Genomic DNA, 19612 nt, shown 5'->3' on the forward strand with positions numbered 1-19612 from the left:
ACATACTGTCAGCGTCGCAGTCCGTGCACGCCGTGGCCCATTAGCGCTACACGCTAGCCTGCCGTTAGCTGCCTCTCACTGCTGTACTACGCTCCGCTCCCTTTCAAACACGCTGCCAGTCTGTTTCCCACAGAGCCCGATGCAAGCACGTGTCGGGACAGGAAGTCAGACGAGGAAACGCAATTTCAAAATAAAATACAACACACATACTCACAGTCGTATTATCCATCACTTTATCAACATGACGTCACAACAGGCACCAAATGAACTTCAAATCACCCTCAGAGAGACAAAGCTTCATGTTGTTGACATGTTTCTGTCTTTTCATTATGTGATTAGTGAAACACAAACCTTCAGGTGTCTTTAATGTCGTATCCTCTACATCACCTGTTTCCATGAAGACTCTGAGCGTCTCATCATCAGAGGGACTAAACTGAAGTACTGTGCTGTACGAGTGTGTTGAAGGTAAATATTTGAGCACAGCTTCGTCTCTTTATAAGTGTCGATATCAAAACCTCCCCGGATGGATCAACAGTCATGTTTTGGGAACTATAACACTATTTTTAGTGCTGCTATCGTTTCCTCTCTGCTGCCGCTGTAGACAGTAAAAATACTCGTTTGTTCAAGGAATCTGATTTTCCTTTCAAGTAAGAAATATGGATGCAACAGAAGAAGCGTTTAAATGACAGGTTCTGCTCCAAAGTCACTAAATAATGACTGAAAATAATCCCTGATGGTTATTTATGATCTGAACCCACCTTTGTGATGAACTTGTTTTGAAGTGCAGAGAACACGGGGGGGGGGGGGCCAACGGGGGCCCCGCGGCGTGCTGGTGCCCCTCGTCTGTTTGGTTGGTCAATCCGGCCCTGCTGATCCATGCTACTGTTGTGCATTTTTTATGAGTAAATGTCCATGCTGTCCCAGTGGACGACCATGTCCACACACATGTGGAGAAGCATCAGCATGCATTACTCATGAGGCGTCCGTCGTCGTGGATATTATTAGATTGCATTTCAGTGTCGCAGCGCAGAGAGTCCTGCAGCTCATGTTTTATTTGTCGCTCTTGTTTGGGTGGTAATTATCAGCGGGATGAAATATACATCGGAGCTGGCCTCCATCCAACGATCACATGCTCCACATGAAACAGACATTACAGATTAATGTAGAGGCTGAGGGGAGCTTCAACTTCTAACGCTCTATAAGGAACATCAAAGGAAGCATTGTCAGATAACCAGCAGCTTCTAATGAGCTCTCTTTAATGAAATGACACCAAAGTAGAGATGATTAGGCCCCTCTATCTCACGCCTGTACGATGGGTAGAACAAGGACTTATCAAAGCAAAGGATCCAACATTTACTTACACTTCTCACAAACAACTACAGGAAACAAGGAAGCAAAGTCTTTGTTTTTCTGTTCCTCAGCCCGGGGGGAAATAAAAGATATTGACTGAAACCCTGAATGAGATTGACCCTACATTAACATCAGTCCTGCAGGGCCACCGTACAGGAGGTTTTTAATTTAGGAGGGAGGGCAAACAATCAAAACGTTGCAGAAAATGAGACCTCCAGCCCCCATTCCCTCCGTGACCCCTGACCTCTGGTCTCATGACACTACACTTCTCTGCCTTCGAACAAATACACTTAGTGCAGTTCAGGGTCTGCTGCTGCAAACATTGAAGACCTTCACATGGAGAAAGGTCTGGTTTACTTTGTGTCATGTTGTCGGACACTTGCAGCAGCACCTTGAGCCTCTCGTTCTCACGGCTGCCACTTTTTGCCTTTTTAAGCAGATTTCGATTCCAAAGTTTAAAAGGTCTGATTTTTTTGACGAGGGTGTCGAGAGTGTCAGTGAACGACGGCGTAGTGCGCAGCGCTGACGGACTGCAGGGCACACGGAGGGAGTTGACATTTGGTCTTTAAGTTCTTCTCAGCGCTACACAGACTGTTAGCATCCTTCAGATCATCGTTTTAGTTTCAAGCACAACACTTAACCGTCTGTCGAGGCTGGAACTGCAAAAGTCTGACGTGTCCCCCACCTCATGCTCAGACAGAAACAACGGCAACTTCACTGGAACCTAAAGCAAATGTAACTTCGACTTACAGCCAAAGGAGAAAAGAGGAACTAGCCGATTTGTGTTTCCTCGTTTCACACGTCGACTTTGAGCTCTCAGCGTGCAAAACGTATCTCAAAATGATTTAGATTGTGTCTCTTAGTTTTCAACTTTACTGTTTTATTAACAACAACGCTGAGACACAAACGCTCACAGCGCAGACTGCTGCTCAGATTCTTGTTGGCTCGTGCTACAGTTGGAGGCAGCTGATGACACTGTCCAAGAAGCTGCATCAGTGAGTCTCACTGAAACACTGCCGTCAGCTTTATGAAGGATGTTCACCATCGTTAACCCCATCAAGGTGAAATAATGCTGCTTAAACTAAGGGACTGGGATGCTGCTGCTCTGCTCTCTATTATTTGTTCTTGTTCTGTATGCTCTGACTGAAGTGCAGAGATTTAAGTGACACAATAAGAGCGGACAGCCTCTTCTGGACTTTCAGAGGCCAGCTCTGATTTTAATGATTCCATTTTGCCAAAATGTCAGAAAATATGAACTTGAACAGTGGACTCAAACTGAAACGCACAGTCTTCAGTGAAGCTGTGGACACATTATATTTTCCCTCAAAGAATAATAGAGACTGTGGAAGTGTTTGGGTGCGGCGGTTTCGATTTTGTCTGACCGAGCGAAGCCACAGTGTCAGACTTTAGAAAAACGGCTGCAGCTCCGTCTCTGCAGAGAATCCCCTGAGGGCTCTGTCACTGTGCCCACAGAGTCGCTCTCCTGCTCGCTGTGGCTGGAGCCATGCCAGGCTCTGCCTCTTGATTACATCACAGATTAGAGACTTGGCACTAAGGAGACTTTCATGTACACGATCCATGCTCAACCATGCAGGATAATAGCCTGACTTCAAGTGTAATTCAGCTGCATCGTAAGGCCTGTACATTTCTGAACTCCAACTCTCAGACCATCAGTGAGATCCTGTTTAATAGAACAGTAGAAGGAATGATGAACATGTGATCTTTACCACACAAAGCACCATGAAGAGAAAATGTCCCCATCAAATGTGACTCAAACTCGTCGTGCAGATGACACACAGGGTTCACATTAAAGGAACATTTCTGTATGAAGATCGTTCCATCCTTTCAGCCATTAAAGAGAAGATCACAAAAAATACAAATCATGTGTCTGATGCTTTTCTAATCGTTGTCCTGACATCAGCTGGAACTTCAGGCGGCTTCAAAAAAACCTTTAAAAACAAACGAGGCTTTTCTGCAGACACAGGACGTAAAGAGGGGCTGCTAGCTGAGCTGCCGCCTGTGTGTGTGTGTGTGTGTGTGTGTGTGTGTGTGTGTGTGTGTGTGTGTGTGTGGATATGGAGTTGGAACGAGGGCCAGAATAATCACTAAAAGTGTAAGTGGGCTAAAAACAAAGAATCACACTTTTAACTTAAAGATCGTCTTCCAGTGGCTGTGAGCCGAGCTGCTGCCAACGCTCGCTCACCGGCTTGATAAAATCTGTCCTCTGCTTCAGTGATTTGGGAAAAATTCCTTTTTTTCCAACAAAGTAGTAATATGAGCTGGAACCATACAGGAAACTGAAAATATTCAAGCTTTGTGCTAAACAGTCAAATCTGTTATAGATGACAAATTATCAATCTGAGATTCTGTTTCCATACCGACAGGCTGTATCATACAAACTCATGTTTATAACAACTCTGCTCCAGCTGTGAATGGAGACTTTTAGAAAATGTAAAATCTAATTAACCCAAACCAAGATGACTTCAGACTGTTCCCACCAGGCGCAGATTATTCAGCAGGCTGAGAGTTAGAACTCAGATGATAAATACACTGACCTTTGAGTGAGGATGTGCAGAGAGTGAGAGGTGAAGGGATATTCATTTACAGATGAAATAACCTTCCACTTGTTCTTTAGTCAGTGTGTCGTCATCCGGCTTCATTCTGATAAAGTTTGGTTGGAATGCGTTAACAGGAAACAGCTGCCGAGATGAACGGTGTTGACTAATGACCACACCTCAGAGCTCACTCCCTGAAGCTGAAACTGGCGTTAGAACAGCGTTTATTCAACACAGCGTGATTCATTTACTGATTAAAACTCGCTAAAAGGACAAACGTCTTCTCCCTGGTCTGCTGACCGCCAATAAAACGTTTTCTTCAGGTTAAACCAATCACAATTGGAGGGTGTGGTTCGGCCTCTGACGTCGGGGTCTTGTCACACTCCTCACTTAAAACCTGAAGGCCGAGATGCAGAGGAAAGAGGGCAGACTGACGTGCGTATGAAGCAAACAGTAAAGTTGCATCTCGTGCGTAAATCCAGCGGATGACGCATCATGCATCGATATGAATGCAGTGAATTCTTGGATTTACGTCTCAGGCAAACATGCACATCTTTCTCTTTGATCATTGAAGTCTACATGACTGACAAACAGCGTGATCCCACCTTGACCCTCAAATTCAGCTACCCCTGACCTGTTTTAATGACACTTTCACACGTGCACAATTTACAGCAGGAATGTGTCAAATCGGACTCTTGCAAAGTGTGCCATTCAATGACACACGGTAAGGTGAGGGGATGCATTGCTCTGTTGGAAGCATCTGCCTGTTAAGTGAACACAGAGCCGAGCCCACTGCTGCGCCGCATCCGCTCAGCTCAGCCCAGCGCATGAGTGCCGCGCGCTCACCGGTGCGCACAACTTGTTTATTTCATAATAACCGACTGAATTGTTTTGAGAGCCGAGAGACTTCGTGCTGACAGAGATGGTGTGACATGAGGTGTCCCTGATGCCGTGAAAACTCATTAAAAAAAATGTCTCATTTTCGTTTTGGCTCGCATTTAAAAGCCCACCCATGAGGCATGAGTGCGTCAAAAGGCTGCGAATCCGGTCCTGAAGGCAAGAAGGAGACCGTCTTTAGTCACACACTGAAAGATCCCCGGGAAAACAAGACAGAAACAGCAGGATTGTTTAATGCAAAGCACACAAGCTGGGCTTGTCATTTTCTCTCCATCTGCCACAGCGCGTCCCGACACGCATTTCTTGTGAATTATTTTCTTCCACGAACCCAAGCCGTCACCCGCAGCCTGAGTCTGCACTCAAATCACGCAAAAAGTCAAAGAGCATGCCTGTATTTCTTTATCCAACGCACCTGCAAAAAAAGAACCCATTCACGCCCATAACTCACCTGATATGCAGACAATTAGATTGGCTTGAAGAATGATCAATATTTCCCAAATTATATCCATCCTCTGTCTTCATTCCACGCACATTACGCACAGATTAAAAAAGAAAATCAGCTAGAAACGGGCTGTATCAGTTGCAGATGTGTTGTCCTCCCAGGCTGGATCCCGCTGTACACCTTCCACCAGGTATTTTCCACTCCATACACATAGCAGGTGATCAAAGCCGAGAGGAATAAATGTTGCACGTTCCCACCACTAAATGTAACAATCCAGAGATGGAGGAAAAAAAGGATGAACTCCAGAAAAAAGCACACAGAGCCGAGCGGAACACTGATCCTCGGTCAGTTCACTGTATCATCCCAGTGCGCCCTAGAACGGACACATCCATCCGTCCGCTGCAGTCTCACAGAGCGAGCGTCCCGTCCTCACCGCGGGGAGTCACACATGATGGTTCCGGTAAAGTCACTGCGTGAGAGGAGAGGGAAGGAAAGGGCAAAATTAATGAACAGCTGTGGGATCAGACTAACACCTGGAGACGCCTTGCAACTCCGAAACTCACATCGCCAGGCTTCGATCTGCCCGTCACTACGAGGGACTGGTGTCAAGTTAAATGGAGCAAGGCTACGACTTCCGGTAGATTCTGACAAAATAAAAGCCCGAGTTTGTTGACGCCACACTTCTACGTGCTTTACTAAGCAGATGAGTCAATGTGATTTTGATGCATTAAAGCAGAGTTCTCCAACGTTGAAATATTGTAGTTTTCTGTGTGTCTGTTTTTTTTGTTTTCAGTAGAAGAAGACCTGAGTTTATTTTTATTTTTTTTATTATTATTTTTTTTTTGGAGAAAACAAACTTTGACAACATTCAAATAAAGTTCTCAGATGTGCTGTAGGTTTTATTTTTCATTTTCCAATATTAGAGTTCACATTTATTCACTTCTTAAGAATTCAAGTGGTCAATCAAAAAAAGTTGTGACTATGAATCCATCATGAGCACGGATGTCTGGGCGAACGTGCTGTGCTTTTAATTTGTAGTCACGGCCACGTGCTATCCGGTCGTGTGTTTGTGTGGAACTTGACGCAGCTCGACTTCGCTCCATCCCACACACCCTGGGCAGAACTGAGACGCGGATTTCTCCAGAATCGAAGGCATTCCACGCAGAGAGAAAACCGGATATGGAGAGAGAGAGAGAGAGAGAGTGTTATTAGGAGGAAGATAAAAAAACTCTTAAAGCGACTGGAGACCAAAACCCCGCGAGGGAAAACACACTCTTTGAAGCTTTGACGCACTGGAGAATAGACTGTGTCCTGGAACGAGACTCCGGGCTGAGTTTGAAAAGTGGAGAAAGCTTTCCAAACCGCTTCAACCAAATAAACAGATTTTTAAACAAAGTGAACCGAATTCAAACGGTGCGTTTACTAATAGTGGACTCTTTGCACCCGCTGACACCACCCCTCTCTGCAGCTTCACGCACTTCAGTCGAGGATTCACGAGGAGCGGCGCGCGCGGCCATGGGCGGATGCACTGGACGCGCGCACGGATATACATGAGGTACAGGTGGATGGACACCGCGCGCACTGCGGAGAACATCTCGTGCTTGGCGTTGATGTATAGTTTGTGATCACACAACACCGTCACGGATGTGAGATTCAGTCTTGACACGCAGCTGGGAGTTTCTCTCTGCGATACAAGCGGGAGACAGCTGACTGTTACAAAACACATGAAACGAGCAGCTTCTATGTCACAAACACAAGAAGAGAGAGAGAGGGTAAAAACTAATTCTCCAGTCAGACTCTATCTTCACCCCCTGCTCTATTGCCTATACTTGAAGGCAGAGGTCAGAACATATTTAATATGAGCTGTCACTCTCGTCTCCCAGAGCTGGAAATGATTGGGAGACTTTATATCTGTAACACCATTAAAAAGAGCTAAAGTCAACACAAACACCATGAGTGTGTTTATCTCAGATTACAACATAGTTGTGCTTCGTGTTGTGAGAAATAACTGTTCCAGTCCTTCGCTACACGTTCTCGCTCTCTGACCTTTTCATTCACCGTCTCCTGTTGACACATGTGAAACACTGTCCTGCTGCCAGACATGTTCACTGGAGACCAGCCTTCTCATCGCTCATACTTTCAGATACAGTCATGCAACGTTTTTGAAATCTGATGCACAAACAACATCACATACAGATGGCTTGGTAAAAAAACCAACACAGGTGTGTGTGTGTGTGTGTGTGTGTGTGTGTGTGTGTGTGTGTGTGTGTGTGTGTGTGTGTGTGTAGAGCATCCTCAGTGTCTGCTTCAGGGTCTGTTTTCCCCCTCTCTCTCTCACGTGTGGTTTTGGAAGGCGTGCACTGATTTCAGAGATAACATCAAGTTGTGAGCACACAAAAAAAACAATTCTTGGTTTGGTGTTGATCTGTGGGAACGGATAAGATGCTCCTCTGTTTCAGCATACATGGACCTGGACCGTGACCTCCAGCAGATCACGTCGGTCCTTCCTCAGTGTGAAATCCCCACATGGTCCAGTGGTGTACATTTTGCTTTATACAGGATATACTTTACTTTCTGTATTTATTGGTTGAAAAACAGGCAGGGCACTTCCTGTTTGAGCTCGTTGGAGTTTTTTTTAATGTGTCCATGTGTAGTTAAGAAGCTGGAGCAGATTTTCTTACCAATCACACTTGGGTCATTTTAATGATGTTTTTTGTAAGGAGCACTTCGAGCAGGCGACACGTCGTGCTGTCATAGAAAACGAGCTGATGCTTGTTTTAATGGTAAACTTCTGATTACTCTGCAGGTCACACCTCCACGTTCACACGCTGATGGTGACGCTCCATTTACCTGTCATAACTTTGATTATTATGGTTTGCATTATCATTTGAGTAAAGCAGGTTTGTGTTTGTCCCATCTTATACTGAAGGTTTGTTGTAATTCTGTAACACCTCCGTGGTCATGTGATCAGGAAACAGGAAGTGAAGTGTAAAATAAACGAGTGACGGCAGGGTGCGACACGATAGTTTTAGCGTGCCGACTGAATGTAGAACACATGGTCATGTCGTCACTCTCGAGTGGTGATGAAGATCATGAGATACATGAAGAAGAAGAACTGAGATCAACTAATCCCTGCATTCACCTTCAGACGCTGCTGCTGACCACGAAGCAGCACGAGCAGCTTGGGGATAAGTGTCTTGCTCAAGGACACACTGGACGTGGCTGCAGGAGCCTGGGATCGAACCTTCAACCTTCGTTCCCACATTTAATTCCCTACTCTCTGTCCCGGATGTCCACATCTACCCGCTGTCCCGTCTCTACCATGAAGGCTGAAAAAGTACATGAAAACAACAAGAAAAAAAACTGTTAAAAAAAACAAAAAAAAAACCTTAAAAAAAAGTACGACTTTTTTTTAAATACTGACACTGATATTCTTACGCTGATATAATGAGACATAATGAAACTATGAGTCATTTTACATTCTGACAAACACACTGCTCACTATTGATCTGTCATAATCAATATCAGAGCTCACTGACTCGTTCTCTTTTCATTGAGGAGGAAAAGGCTTCTGTGACACACACACACACACACACACACACACACACACACACACACACACACACACACACACACACACACACACACACACACACACACACACACACACACACACACACACACACACACACACACACACACACACACACACACACACACACACACACACACACACACACACACTTCAGTGTAAAGGTGTCGAGGCACAATGAAGGACTTAAAGCTGTGATTTTCACTTTGTGATGTTCGGAGTAACAAAAGGCCGGACAGGAGGCAGAGAATGACAGCCAATCAATACCGTACACAGCCTGATTTTTCAAGTGCCACTTTCCCACATCAGAGTGAACCCCCCCCCCCCATCCCCTGTGACCCAGATGCTTTTACCCATCAAGTCTCATCCGGTGTCTCTTTCCCTGCATGTGGGCCTGCTCTGTGTAAAGCCGGGTCTTTTTAACGAGAGCCTTTCAAACCTTCCTTTCTCCTGAAAACACACACAATAGTAAATTCTGTTTCAACTCCAGGTACGATTGTTATTCAGCCAACAATTGACTCTGTGCTGCCGGCGTGAGGAAAGAAATTGCAGCTCAAGACTCACTCCACTTTTCAAACCCTTTTCCACCGTCGGCTCCCTTCCTGATGAGTTCTTTCATGTTGGTGTTCAGATAATGCCTAATGCCTTTTTTTTAGAAACAGTCAGATGATGACCGTGGAATATGTTCTGTCCTATATATGGCATTTAGAAAATTAAAAAGACACGTGTTGTTCAAACGCTGGTTGGTAAGGGAGGAACATTTCAATTACTTTCAGGCTCAAACAATAGTTCTTCAGAAATCCTCGAACACGATGGAGGAGGGCCGTGCTGGAGTATTGATCCTAATCAATACTCCAATACAGATCCTAATCTGGTTATGAGCAAAACCAAAATAATTTATTAAACAAAAGGAAAAACAAAACTTACTCAAAATAAATCCAAAACGTCCCGAAAACCGAGTCGAGCAAAAACAAAGTCAATCCAAAGAAGCAGGAAACACACAGAGACTAAACAGGCTAACAGAGTTAATCAGACACAGGTGAGACTAACGAGACAGGTGAGGACAATCAGGGTCATCAGACAGGAGGGACACACAAGGAACAAAGAGGACGAGTACAAAGTCAAACCTGACACTGAAACAGGATATTACAAAATAAAACAGGAAACACTTCAAACTAGACTAAGAAACATTAAACACCAAACTAGGAACCTGAAAACACAAGTAACAGGAAACAAGCTGACAGACAACACAGAAGGACACAAGGACACAAGGATACAAGGACACACACTAAGGACTAAAGTAAACCACACACACAGAACATGAGGGAAAGAATGAAAACTACAACAAGATGAAAAACAGAAACAAAACCAAACCATGACAGTCATCCCGAGACACTTTAAAAAAGAACAGATGCAGGAAGGATTTCTCCTCTGTCCTCTCGTGTTCCTGGTGTCCACACGTCCACTGGAGGTCAGAGCACGGCGGTGGTCATGAGGCCGGTACAGTCCGATGGTGGTGTTTGTGAGGACGACAGTGACAACATATAGTTTCAGAGATAACCTGGTTCTGTTTAACAAAAGATTTAAAAAGACAAAAGATGGCTTCGTTGTCGCCGCCATGTTTGTTTTGTTGATACCTCACCTGGCTGGCCGGCGACCTGCGATGGCAGCTGGAAGACGCCGGCACCTCCGCGACTTCAAATGTGGGAACAACCTCAAATAAGTTCCAGCTCCAGTCAGGTCTCTGACCCTCTCTGCTTTAGCTTTTTAAAACCAGCATGGCCGTCATAACGGCACGCACAGCCGACAGTGTCAGGACTGTGTGCCGTCTTATAATCATGAAAATGTTGGATATATTTCCAATGAAACACCACACTGTAAGTCTCTAACAGCTACGAGCACCAACATGGATGAGGATGTGAATACAGCCGTGTGTGAGGGCTGTTTTCCTCCACTCAGACATCTGTGGACGTGACGTCAGAAACCCTCATATGTGTAAAGATTTAAAAAAGACATTTGAGTATTTAGTGACATTTCTGTAGCCGCTCACTCTGCACTACTTCCATTTAAAAGTTTGAGAAGTTCCCTAATTCTTTTGGTAGACTTCATTCCAGATATACTGGAGGGCAGGCAGATGTTAGGATCCTCTCCAACATGATCCAGACTCAATCCTCTCTGGAAATGAAGCAAAATATTAATGTGATGTGTTTCACCTCTTGGATACGTGAAGAGCCATGCCTTCCAGGCTGCTTCGCTTCGACAGCATGACAACAAACACTCCGGCAGACGAGGAGTTGGTAGGCTGCAGACCGAGTGTCAACACACTGTGCTCAAATTATGGGCGATAATGGAAAGTATCCAACATCATCATCTTCATCATAACTCTGAGGTTTGTGGGTGGTGTCTCTTTGAAGGGTCATGTTTAGTTGCCATGGTATCGTAACACTGATTGTGTTTTGTGTTGCAGTTTGGTATCGTGACAGCTCGAGATCAAGATCAGAGCTGTTTGTCTGCTCGGCTGGCTCTTTGTCAGCGTGAACTCAAACAACACTGAAGACAACGAACTGAAAAGCTCGACTCCAATAACAAACTTTGAATCTTCACTGAGGAAGAGAATTCGTCTGTTCAATAGGAAGATTTCACTTTTTGATTTGGTTCAATATGACACCAAACTCCTTCATCAGCCCGCAGGAGTTTGATGTTTGACCGGTTATCAGAGAGCTGAGATTTATTTCTGGCTAAACTTTTAAACATCTGTTTCTGGAGTTTTGAAAAATATTTTGTAAAATATCTAGAGTGAGAAGATGACGCTCTCCTCCTCTGTGATCATGAAGGAAACCTGCTGTGTTGAAGCTTCTCTGACAACAATGCAGCAGCCAGTATGTCCTCCTTCTAACTTTAGATTCTGCTCCTGAATGCTCTGGATCTGATTGGACCAGAGAAGGTAGGCGGGGCTTTGAAGGCTGTTTTGGACGCCCCTGGGTTTGTCAGATATGAGAGCAGTTATCAGGTCAACAGGTGTTGCAGCGATGGAAGCGGGCAGTGGAACTGCTTCAGATAGAAGTGATTGTACCCGAGCTAAAAAGCCTCTGCATGTTTCTAATAAGCTCCAGCAGCAGAAAGCTGCTCAAACTAGGATCAATGTTGGAGATGAAACATGGAGAGAGGTTAGAACGCAGAAAGCTTTACAGACCCATGCAGAGCTGGCTAAACACTGAAGCTACAGTGTCTCTACATGCAGAGCTGGCTAAACACTGAAGCTACAGTGTCCACCACATGCAGAGCTGGCTAAACACTGAAGCTACAGTGTCCACCACATGCTGAGCTGGCTAAACACTGAAGCTACAGTGTCCACCACATGCAGAGCTGGCTAAACACTGAAGCTACAGTGTCCACCACATGCAGAGCTGGCTAAACACTGAAGCTACAGTGTCCACCGCATGCAGAGCTGGCTAAACACTGAAGCTACAGTGTCCACCACATGCAGAGCTGGCTAAACACTGAAGCTACAGTGTCCACCACATGCAGAGCTGGCTAAACACTGAAGCTACAGTGTCCACCGCATGCAGAGCTGGCTAAACACTGAAGCTACAGTGTCCACCACATGCAGAGCTGGCTAAACACTGAAGCTACAGTGTCCACCGCATGCAGAGCTGGCTAAACACTGAAGCTACAGTGTCCACCACATGCAGAGCTGGCTAAACACTGAAGCTACAGTGTCCACCACATGCAGAGCTGGCTAAACACTGAAGCTACAGTGTCCACCGCATGCAGAGCTGGCTAAACACTGAAGCTACAGTGTCCACCACATGCAGAGCTGGCTAAACACTGAAGCTACAGTGTCCACCACATGCAGAACTGGCTAAACACTGAAGCTACAGTGTCCACCACATGCAGAACTGGCTAAACACTGAAGCTACAGTGTCCACCACATGGTGACCTGTGTGAGCATCCACTCAGTCTTTTTTTCCCGATGTAAAACAGTTGGCTCGACAAAGAGTCATGATCCCGCCCTTTGAGGTGAGTGACAGTTACAGTGCGATGGTGTCGCTAAGCTAAGGCTAAATGGAATCACACCGTGTATTTGTAAATGTGCAGACTCTAACAGACTTGTTTTATCTTAAAAGTCTGGCTACAGAGACAGAAGAGGGGTGTCAGGTGACACCGATCACTGCATGCTAGCTCATAGAGAAGTGTGGATGATGCAAACAGAACTTTTAAAACTAATTTTGATGCTGCCGTAAATCGACTGTGCAGGTTTGGAACGTATCACTGTGGGAAGACACGGGATCAAAACATGAAGTGGCTTATTAGACGAGGCAGGAAGCCAAACGGAGACTGTCAAATCTCCAGCCAGACTTTATAAAGTGTTTGTGAAGAACAGAAGGAAAAACAACATTCTGGTTGCACAAGCACCAGGCTGCTTGGGCTGTCGGCTCCGTAATGTGCAGGTAAGGCTGAGCTTTCAAGCCTGATCGATATTCTCCTGGTTCAGGGGCCAAATTTATGCAGATGAAAGACACTAATTATGCTCATGCCTGTGTGAGGAAGAATGACTGGGTTGCTAATGGGAAAATCAAAACACATTAAGGACAGCCAAATGATTTTATTTTTCTTCAATGACTTCGCCTTCTCAGGAACAGATGGAGAATGGAAAGCAAAGAGAGAGAGAGAGTGAGACAGAGCGAGGGAGGGAGAGAGAGAAGGAGAGAAAGGGAGGGAGAGAGAGAGAGAAGGAGAGAGAGAGAGAAGGAGGGAGGGAGAGAGAGAGAAAGAGATAGAGAGAGAGGGAGGGAGGGAGAGAGACAGACATCAGCGTGGAGGAAAGAGAGAGAGAGAGAATGCAACACGTTGAAAGATTTCATTTGGGCTAATTAGGATTAATTCAGAATGTATCTGTTCAAAGACGGCCAGGTCTCGTTATTATTCAGCCCGGGTGCTCTTATTCTCCTCACGACAGTCATGTTGCAGCTGTAAACAGACTGATATTCTCCAGCCCTGAGAGGATTCAATATGTCCGTCAAAGTGTGTGTGTGTGTGTGTGTGTGTGTGTGTGTGTGCGGGACAAACCATAGCAAAGGGTTAATCCTACTCACCTCATATTTTAATTTGCATAATTTATCTGAGTCATTTTCAGGCTGACTCTAATAACATAATGTCAATGCAAAAACAATAAATAAAGTTTAGGCACTATTATCACGTGTAAATCGGGAATATCTGAACGGTTTGTTTTTTGTAAACCAGACGACAACAATACAGTCGATGACTTTTTATTCTTGGTTTGAAAGTTTCTCTTCAGTGGATAGAGTTAAAAACCAGAGAGAGAGAGAGAGAGAGAGCGAGAGAGAGAGAGAGAGAATACTTCATCCAGTTCGACAAGGATTCTTCTATTGTTCGAAATGTTGTTTTATTTTCTCTGAGCTTTAACAATGTAAACGTGTGTTTTCCATGCTAATAAAGCCCATTGAACTGAACTGAATTGAGAGAGAGAGAGAGAACGAGAGAGAGAGAGAGAGAGAGAGCGAGGGGAATGGAGCCACCAGTCGGATTCAAACCCGAGCCGCACGCTTGCAGGACCATAGCCTCCGTTTATGGTCCTGTGGTCTTCTCCCCCGTTCATGTCTCAGAGCTCGGACTGTTACCTGCTGAAGACAGAGAACCTCCGATCAGTCAAAAACATGTTTATAATCGTAGCACCAAATAAAACACACAGCGCTTTCTGAAGGGCAGTGATTGGCTGCTGAGAAGTGACTCTTCACAGACAGTGTCCTGTGATTAAAGCATTAATATAAAAGTTGATGAGTCACTGGATGAAAGAGATTTAAGTGAAGACATATTTGTTGATAAATGACCTTGGAACGGAGAGAAATAAAGAGCGTCACGTCTTTTCACACCCAGGCGTCAGAGTAGAGACGATCTCTGAGGACCTTAACCGAATGACTCAGTTAAAACGGGACGCTTTAATTAAAACACTCGACGGTCAAACAGAGCGTCCCTGAGAAAGAGATTACCTGATCACCGTTAAACCTCCGCCACCCATCAGCAAATGACGGAGGAGGAGTTTAAAAACATCATCCTTACCCACACGACTGATCAGCTTAGTGCCACTGATGGGAATTGTCTCATCTGCACGCCAACGGCTGTCATTTCAAGTGACTGTTGTTTCATCACTTGTCAGCAATTAAAATGATTTTTTATTCAAGCTAATGTCTCATCAGTATTTAATGGGACATGTTGATTTGGTGCTACTTTTGTGAGTGTGAGTTGTTTCAGCTTCTTGAGGACAGTTAAAGTGACCCGGTGGAAGATGGGGGTAAATGATCCGGCGTCTCGGTGCTTTAAATACCTGCCAGTAACAAACAGAGCGAGCTGCAGATCAATACACTCAGCTGTCTTCAGCTCGTCGTTAGCCTCGTCTCTTTAACATCCACACCTCTTCTGTTTGTCTTCCCACGGTGACACAAAAACTTTATGAGCTTGTGTGAGTCCTACTCCCTCACTGATGAAATCAGGGATTATGTTTGGGTGTCGGCAGAGAAAGAAAGATTTACTCTATTGATCCCTGATTGATGAAATCAGGTTTTTACACTGGGATTATCATGCTACACACACATATAGGCTGATGTATAAAGTGCACGTGCACACACAGCATCCTATGGACGTGCACTAATGTCAGAGTGAGGGACATTTCAGTGCCTTGCTCAAGGGAACCTCTCCAGCTACCAGACCGATTTCCAAATTTGTGGTTCGCAGCAGGACTCGGACCGGCAACCCTCAGATTCCCAACCCAAGTCCCTCCAGACTGAGCTGCTGCCGCCCCGCATCGTCCAATCAGTATCTCTTTGTTGTTCGGGGTGAAAACGGCGTCTTGCTCACGGGCTGTTTGTCGCTCGCGTCACACGACGTTAGGACGCGGTGTTATAATCTGAACAAGGACGTCAGGGATCAAACCGCGTCCCTGATGTTGTGCTTTCGACTGGAACAAATGCACGTAACCCTCCTTTATGTTGCCTCAAAATGTGTTTGGAAAATCAGATTACTTTTATATCAATGTAATTTCAACAAGACATTGTCTGAGCAGACTGTCTGGGTTTCAGGTTGAGGTAAGACTATACCTCGCTCCTCTTTGACTCTGCAGACTTGGTTTGGATGTTAATGGACTGTGTGTGTGTGTGTGTGTGTGTGTGTGTGTGTGTGTGTGTGTGTGTGTGTGTGTGTGTGTGTGTGTGTACGGGGAGGAAGGAGCACTCACATTTATTAGCTTAGGCCCCGTCTGAGTCAACCCACAGAATTTGTCCGTGAACCTCCTGACGACCGCTCGCTCCATGATTCCTCGTCTCTCACATTATTTTTCACGAGCTGAGAGGTGAAGCTGCACAGTAAACACTCGCTTTATTCTTCTCTGGGGTCTGAAGCGGAAGTCTTTTTGATGCAGGCTGTTTGTGCTTTGACACATTTGCTGGTTAAAAAAAGAAAAAGAAAGAAAAGTGATGAAGCAAAGGGAACACAGAGTCCCGGATGGTGCCGGCTGAGTCCTGCTGCTGAGGACAGGACAGTGGGCCAAAAGACTGCGAGCACACTTCAGCTCATCCCTCCTCATCCTCAAGTAGTTACTTCAAAGACTCCAGCGGAGCCTTTTCCACCCACAGCCGATGTTAATATTGGGAGAGAGCAGCAGGTTAAAGAGGCTGCACTCCTCATCACTAATTGTTTCAGGTAAATTAAAGTCGAAGCTCAAAAGAGACTTTTACTTCCACCACTAAATAAATCCTGCCCGATGGGACGGACACACTTGATGTTGCAGCACGAGCGTTGGCTGAGTGATGAGCCTGCAGAGATTTATTACTTAAAGTTACCACAAACATAACTTATAATGATGAGTTTAAAACTAAACCAAAGGGGACGACAGTCAGTGTTATCTAACTGTTTTAAGACAAACATATTGTGGAGGAGTGTAACCACTGCACGCTGTCCGACGGCGTGCGCCCTGCCCCACCGGCTCGACCTCTAAAGACGGCTTGATCAGGAATCTGTTTGCAATTAACAAAAAAAAGGATGAAGAAGGAAGACAGCTCCTGTTACGACCTCGTAGTGTTGAAACTCTAGGGGAACTAAAAGGAGCAAGATAAATGTGTGAAATAACAACAACAGAAACATTCAGGACAAGTGTGAACAATAAACAGAATATTCAAAGCAAAAAAAGAAACTCACAAAGTGAAACTAAGGAAAGAAAAACAGCAAACTGGAATCAATAAACTTCCCAAGGCCAAAGAAGTGAAACAAAACTCAGACTTGAAATAAAAGAAAACAAAAAACACATCCAATACGAGACTCTCTGACTCACCACAAACCACCAGACAGCTGGTGAAAGGACGCACGCCGGGAGGACGGTTCACTTCTGTTTCCTGCATTAAAGCGTCCAACCAACATCCAGTCCTGTTCCTGCAGCTACAAGTCTCTGCTGCTGAATCATCACTGCTAGCTCTGAACTCTTCTTCTGTAAAACCAGCATAACGCTGCTTTCCCCAGAAACACCACCTAGTGGTGAAACGTATGCAGCGCATCTAATTGATAACATTTTAACATAAACTGCTTGAAGAATAAATAAAACAACAAAAATGTGTTTGTGGGGTCTCTGATAACCAAAACAATAAATGTTCTGGATTGATGCGTCACAATGCACACACAGATTCTCATCCAAAACACGGGAATAAAAAGTGGGAACACGACACCACTTTTGTGGTTTGTGTTCCCAAAGCTAAAGCTAGCCTTAATCTGCATCTGATTGGCCGGTGCTTTGCAGGGAGGTGAGGAGCTCTCAGGTGTGTGTCGGTGTAAAGCAGGAGTGTGTGTGGCAGACACAGACAAGGTGAGCAAGAAGCCAAACATCTGATCAACATCTCTAAGGTTTATTCAGACACAGTTTGTGAAGAAATGGCTCCTCTCTGATATTTGACCCTTTGATAAGTTTTGGAGGAATCCTTCTGGTGTTCAGACGCCTCTGAACCATAAGAAAAGAAACTACCAAGAGCTGCAGCGTTCAGAGACAATCAGCTCCTCTCATTGGCATTGGAAGCGGTGTGCGCTCCTCTCTTGCATGCTGACACATTTATAATGAAGGAGAGAGTACACGGTGGCTTTTCACAAGAGGAGAATGATGATTGTGTTCCAGTAGGAGCAGAGCCAGAAAGCGTGTCTGAAATATATACAGCACCCTAAATATGAATATAAAGCGAAATAAAAAAAAAAACATCTCCATTAAATACTCTCTGTTTGCTCATTAACATATTTACCTTGTGTTCTCAGCATCCCGGCTCCCGTCCTTGTCCCTGGTCTGTTTCACTTCCCAGCTGAATGATTAATAAGGCTGAGCGATGGTAATTCACTCTGAAGTTTTCGAAGGACAATCTCGCCGGGTGTTGAATTGTGTGGTGAAATGAAACTGTTCCCAATAATCCGTGTGCAGGAGATGAAGTTGCGTCTCAGGGAAAGCGGCGGGGATGTTCCAGATGGGAGTAAACTTAGATCCTGTGAAAATGCTTTTTTGAGATTTTGTGGGATTTCCAGCAGGCTGTCAGGGCCGCTGCTATTGTTACAATAACTTTGCCGGAGGAAGGGAGGGAAGTGGATAAGCACTTCTCTGCCTGCGAGCTTCATATTGTGTGGAGAGGCGAGGAGAAAGTGTGCCTTCCATAAATAAAGTTTTCCTTGAGGGCAGCTCTGCAGGGGAGGTGGGTTTGTGTGTTCGAGAAGACGCCACCCACTCACCATTTGGTGGTTGTAGAAAACACTTTCTGTCTTGAAATGATCATTCACAGGATCATTTCTTCATTTAAACCTGATTTAATATGATGATGTGAAAAAACAAAGACAAATGCATCATGATGGATTTTTTTCTTGAACGTGTTTGTGTTTGTGTCGCAGCAGGATGATCGTTTCCTCTCTCAGCTCAGAGCACAAGGTGACAGCGAGCAGCGCGGGGTTAAAGCTGGCACACCTGCACTGCAGTCTGATTAAAAGGATGCACGCAGATTACCTGTTCAGAGCCTCACACCATCAAAGGTCTAATCTGAGATTAGAGAGCATTAAACGATTGCAACAAGCTGCCAGCGGGTCACTGTAGGTCACATGTGCTCGCGTTAAATGAAACAGAACTTCACATATTTAAACATTATAAGAGCGTGACCCTGATGTACAGCAGTGTACAGACTCCAGGTGGGCGCTGACACCTCCTGATGTCTAACAGCTCTACATCATGGCCTGCAGCTGACGGTGGAGATATTGACTCTCCATGTTGCCAGATGACCGATATCTTAGTTGTGCCCTCTGTATGAAAAGGCCACATGTGCGATAACACTTTTAATGTCCCCTCAGCTAAACGTTGCATGTGATTCAGCATGCCCTCTCCTCTGCTGCCAGGCTCGATCTGCCAATCAAATCCTCACCTGGTGCCCCGCTCAGGCCTGCAGCAGGGCACCGACTGGTTAAACGTCACACTGAGGCGTCTGCTGGGAACACAAAGCCATCGCTTTGACTTCATGACACAAACTCCTCCTCCTCCCTCCTTTGAATATCTGAAGGCATGACTTTCATCCTGGACTTTTTCATGTCATGTTTCATTTGAATTCCAACACTGTTTGATGACACTTTAGTCACATGTCAGGGAGTCACGAGTGAGAGGAAAATCAGATTGACGTTAGGGCCTGTATTTTATTAAAAGATTTTTCTACTTAATGAGATTCAACAAAAAAAAATAAAAATGAAATTATAGTTAAA

General features: G+C 45.0%; 1 protein-coding gene across 1 annotated transcript in view; it reads right to left on the minus strand.

Annotated features, from left to right (window-relative positions):
- Positions 1-4229, minus strand: part of ca10a (carbonic anhydrase Xa) — a gene marked incomplete at its 3' end in the record, with an annotated part of 163446 nt that extends 159217 nt beyond the window's left edge. Inside the window, exon 1 of the mRNA XM_079372341.1 lies at positions 3906-4229. Coding sequence (XP_079228467.1) covers positions 3906-3951 — 46 coding nt within the window. The 5' untranslated portion in view covers positions 3952-4229. The remainder of the gene's footprint in view (positions 1-3905) is intronic.
- Positions 4230-19612: the final 15383 nt, after the last annotated feature.

Source organism: Symphodus melops (genome assembly GCF_947650265.1).
Source record: "Symphodus melops genome assembly, chromosome: 21".
Classification (NCBI taxonomy): Eukaryota; Metazoa; Chordata; class Actinopteri; order Labriformes; family Labridae; genus Symphodus; species Symphodus melops.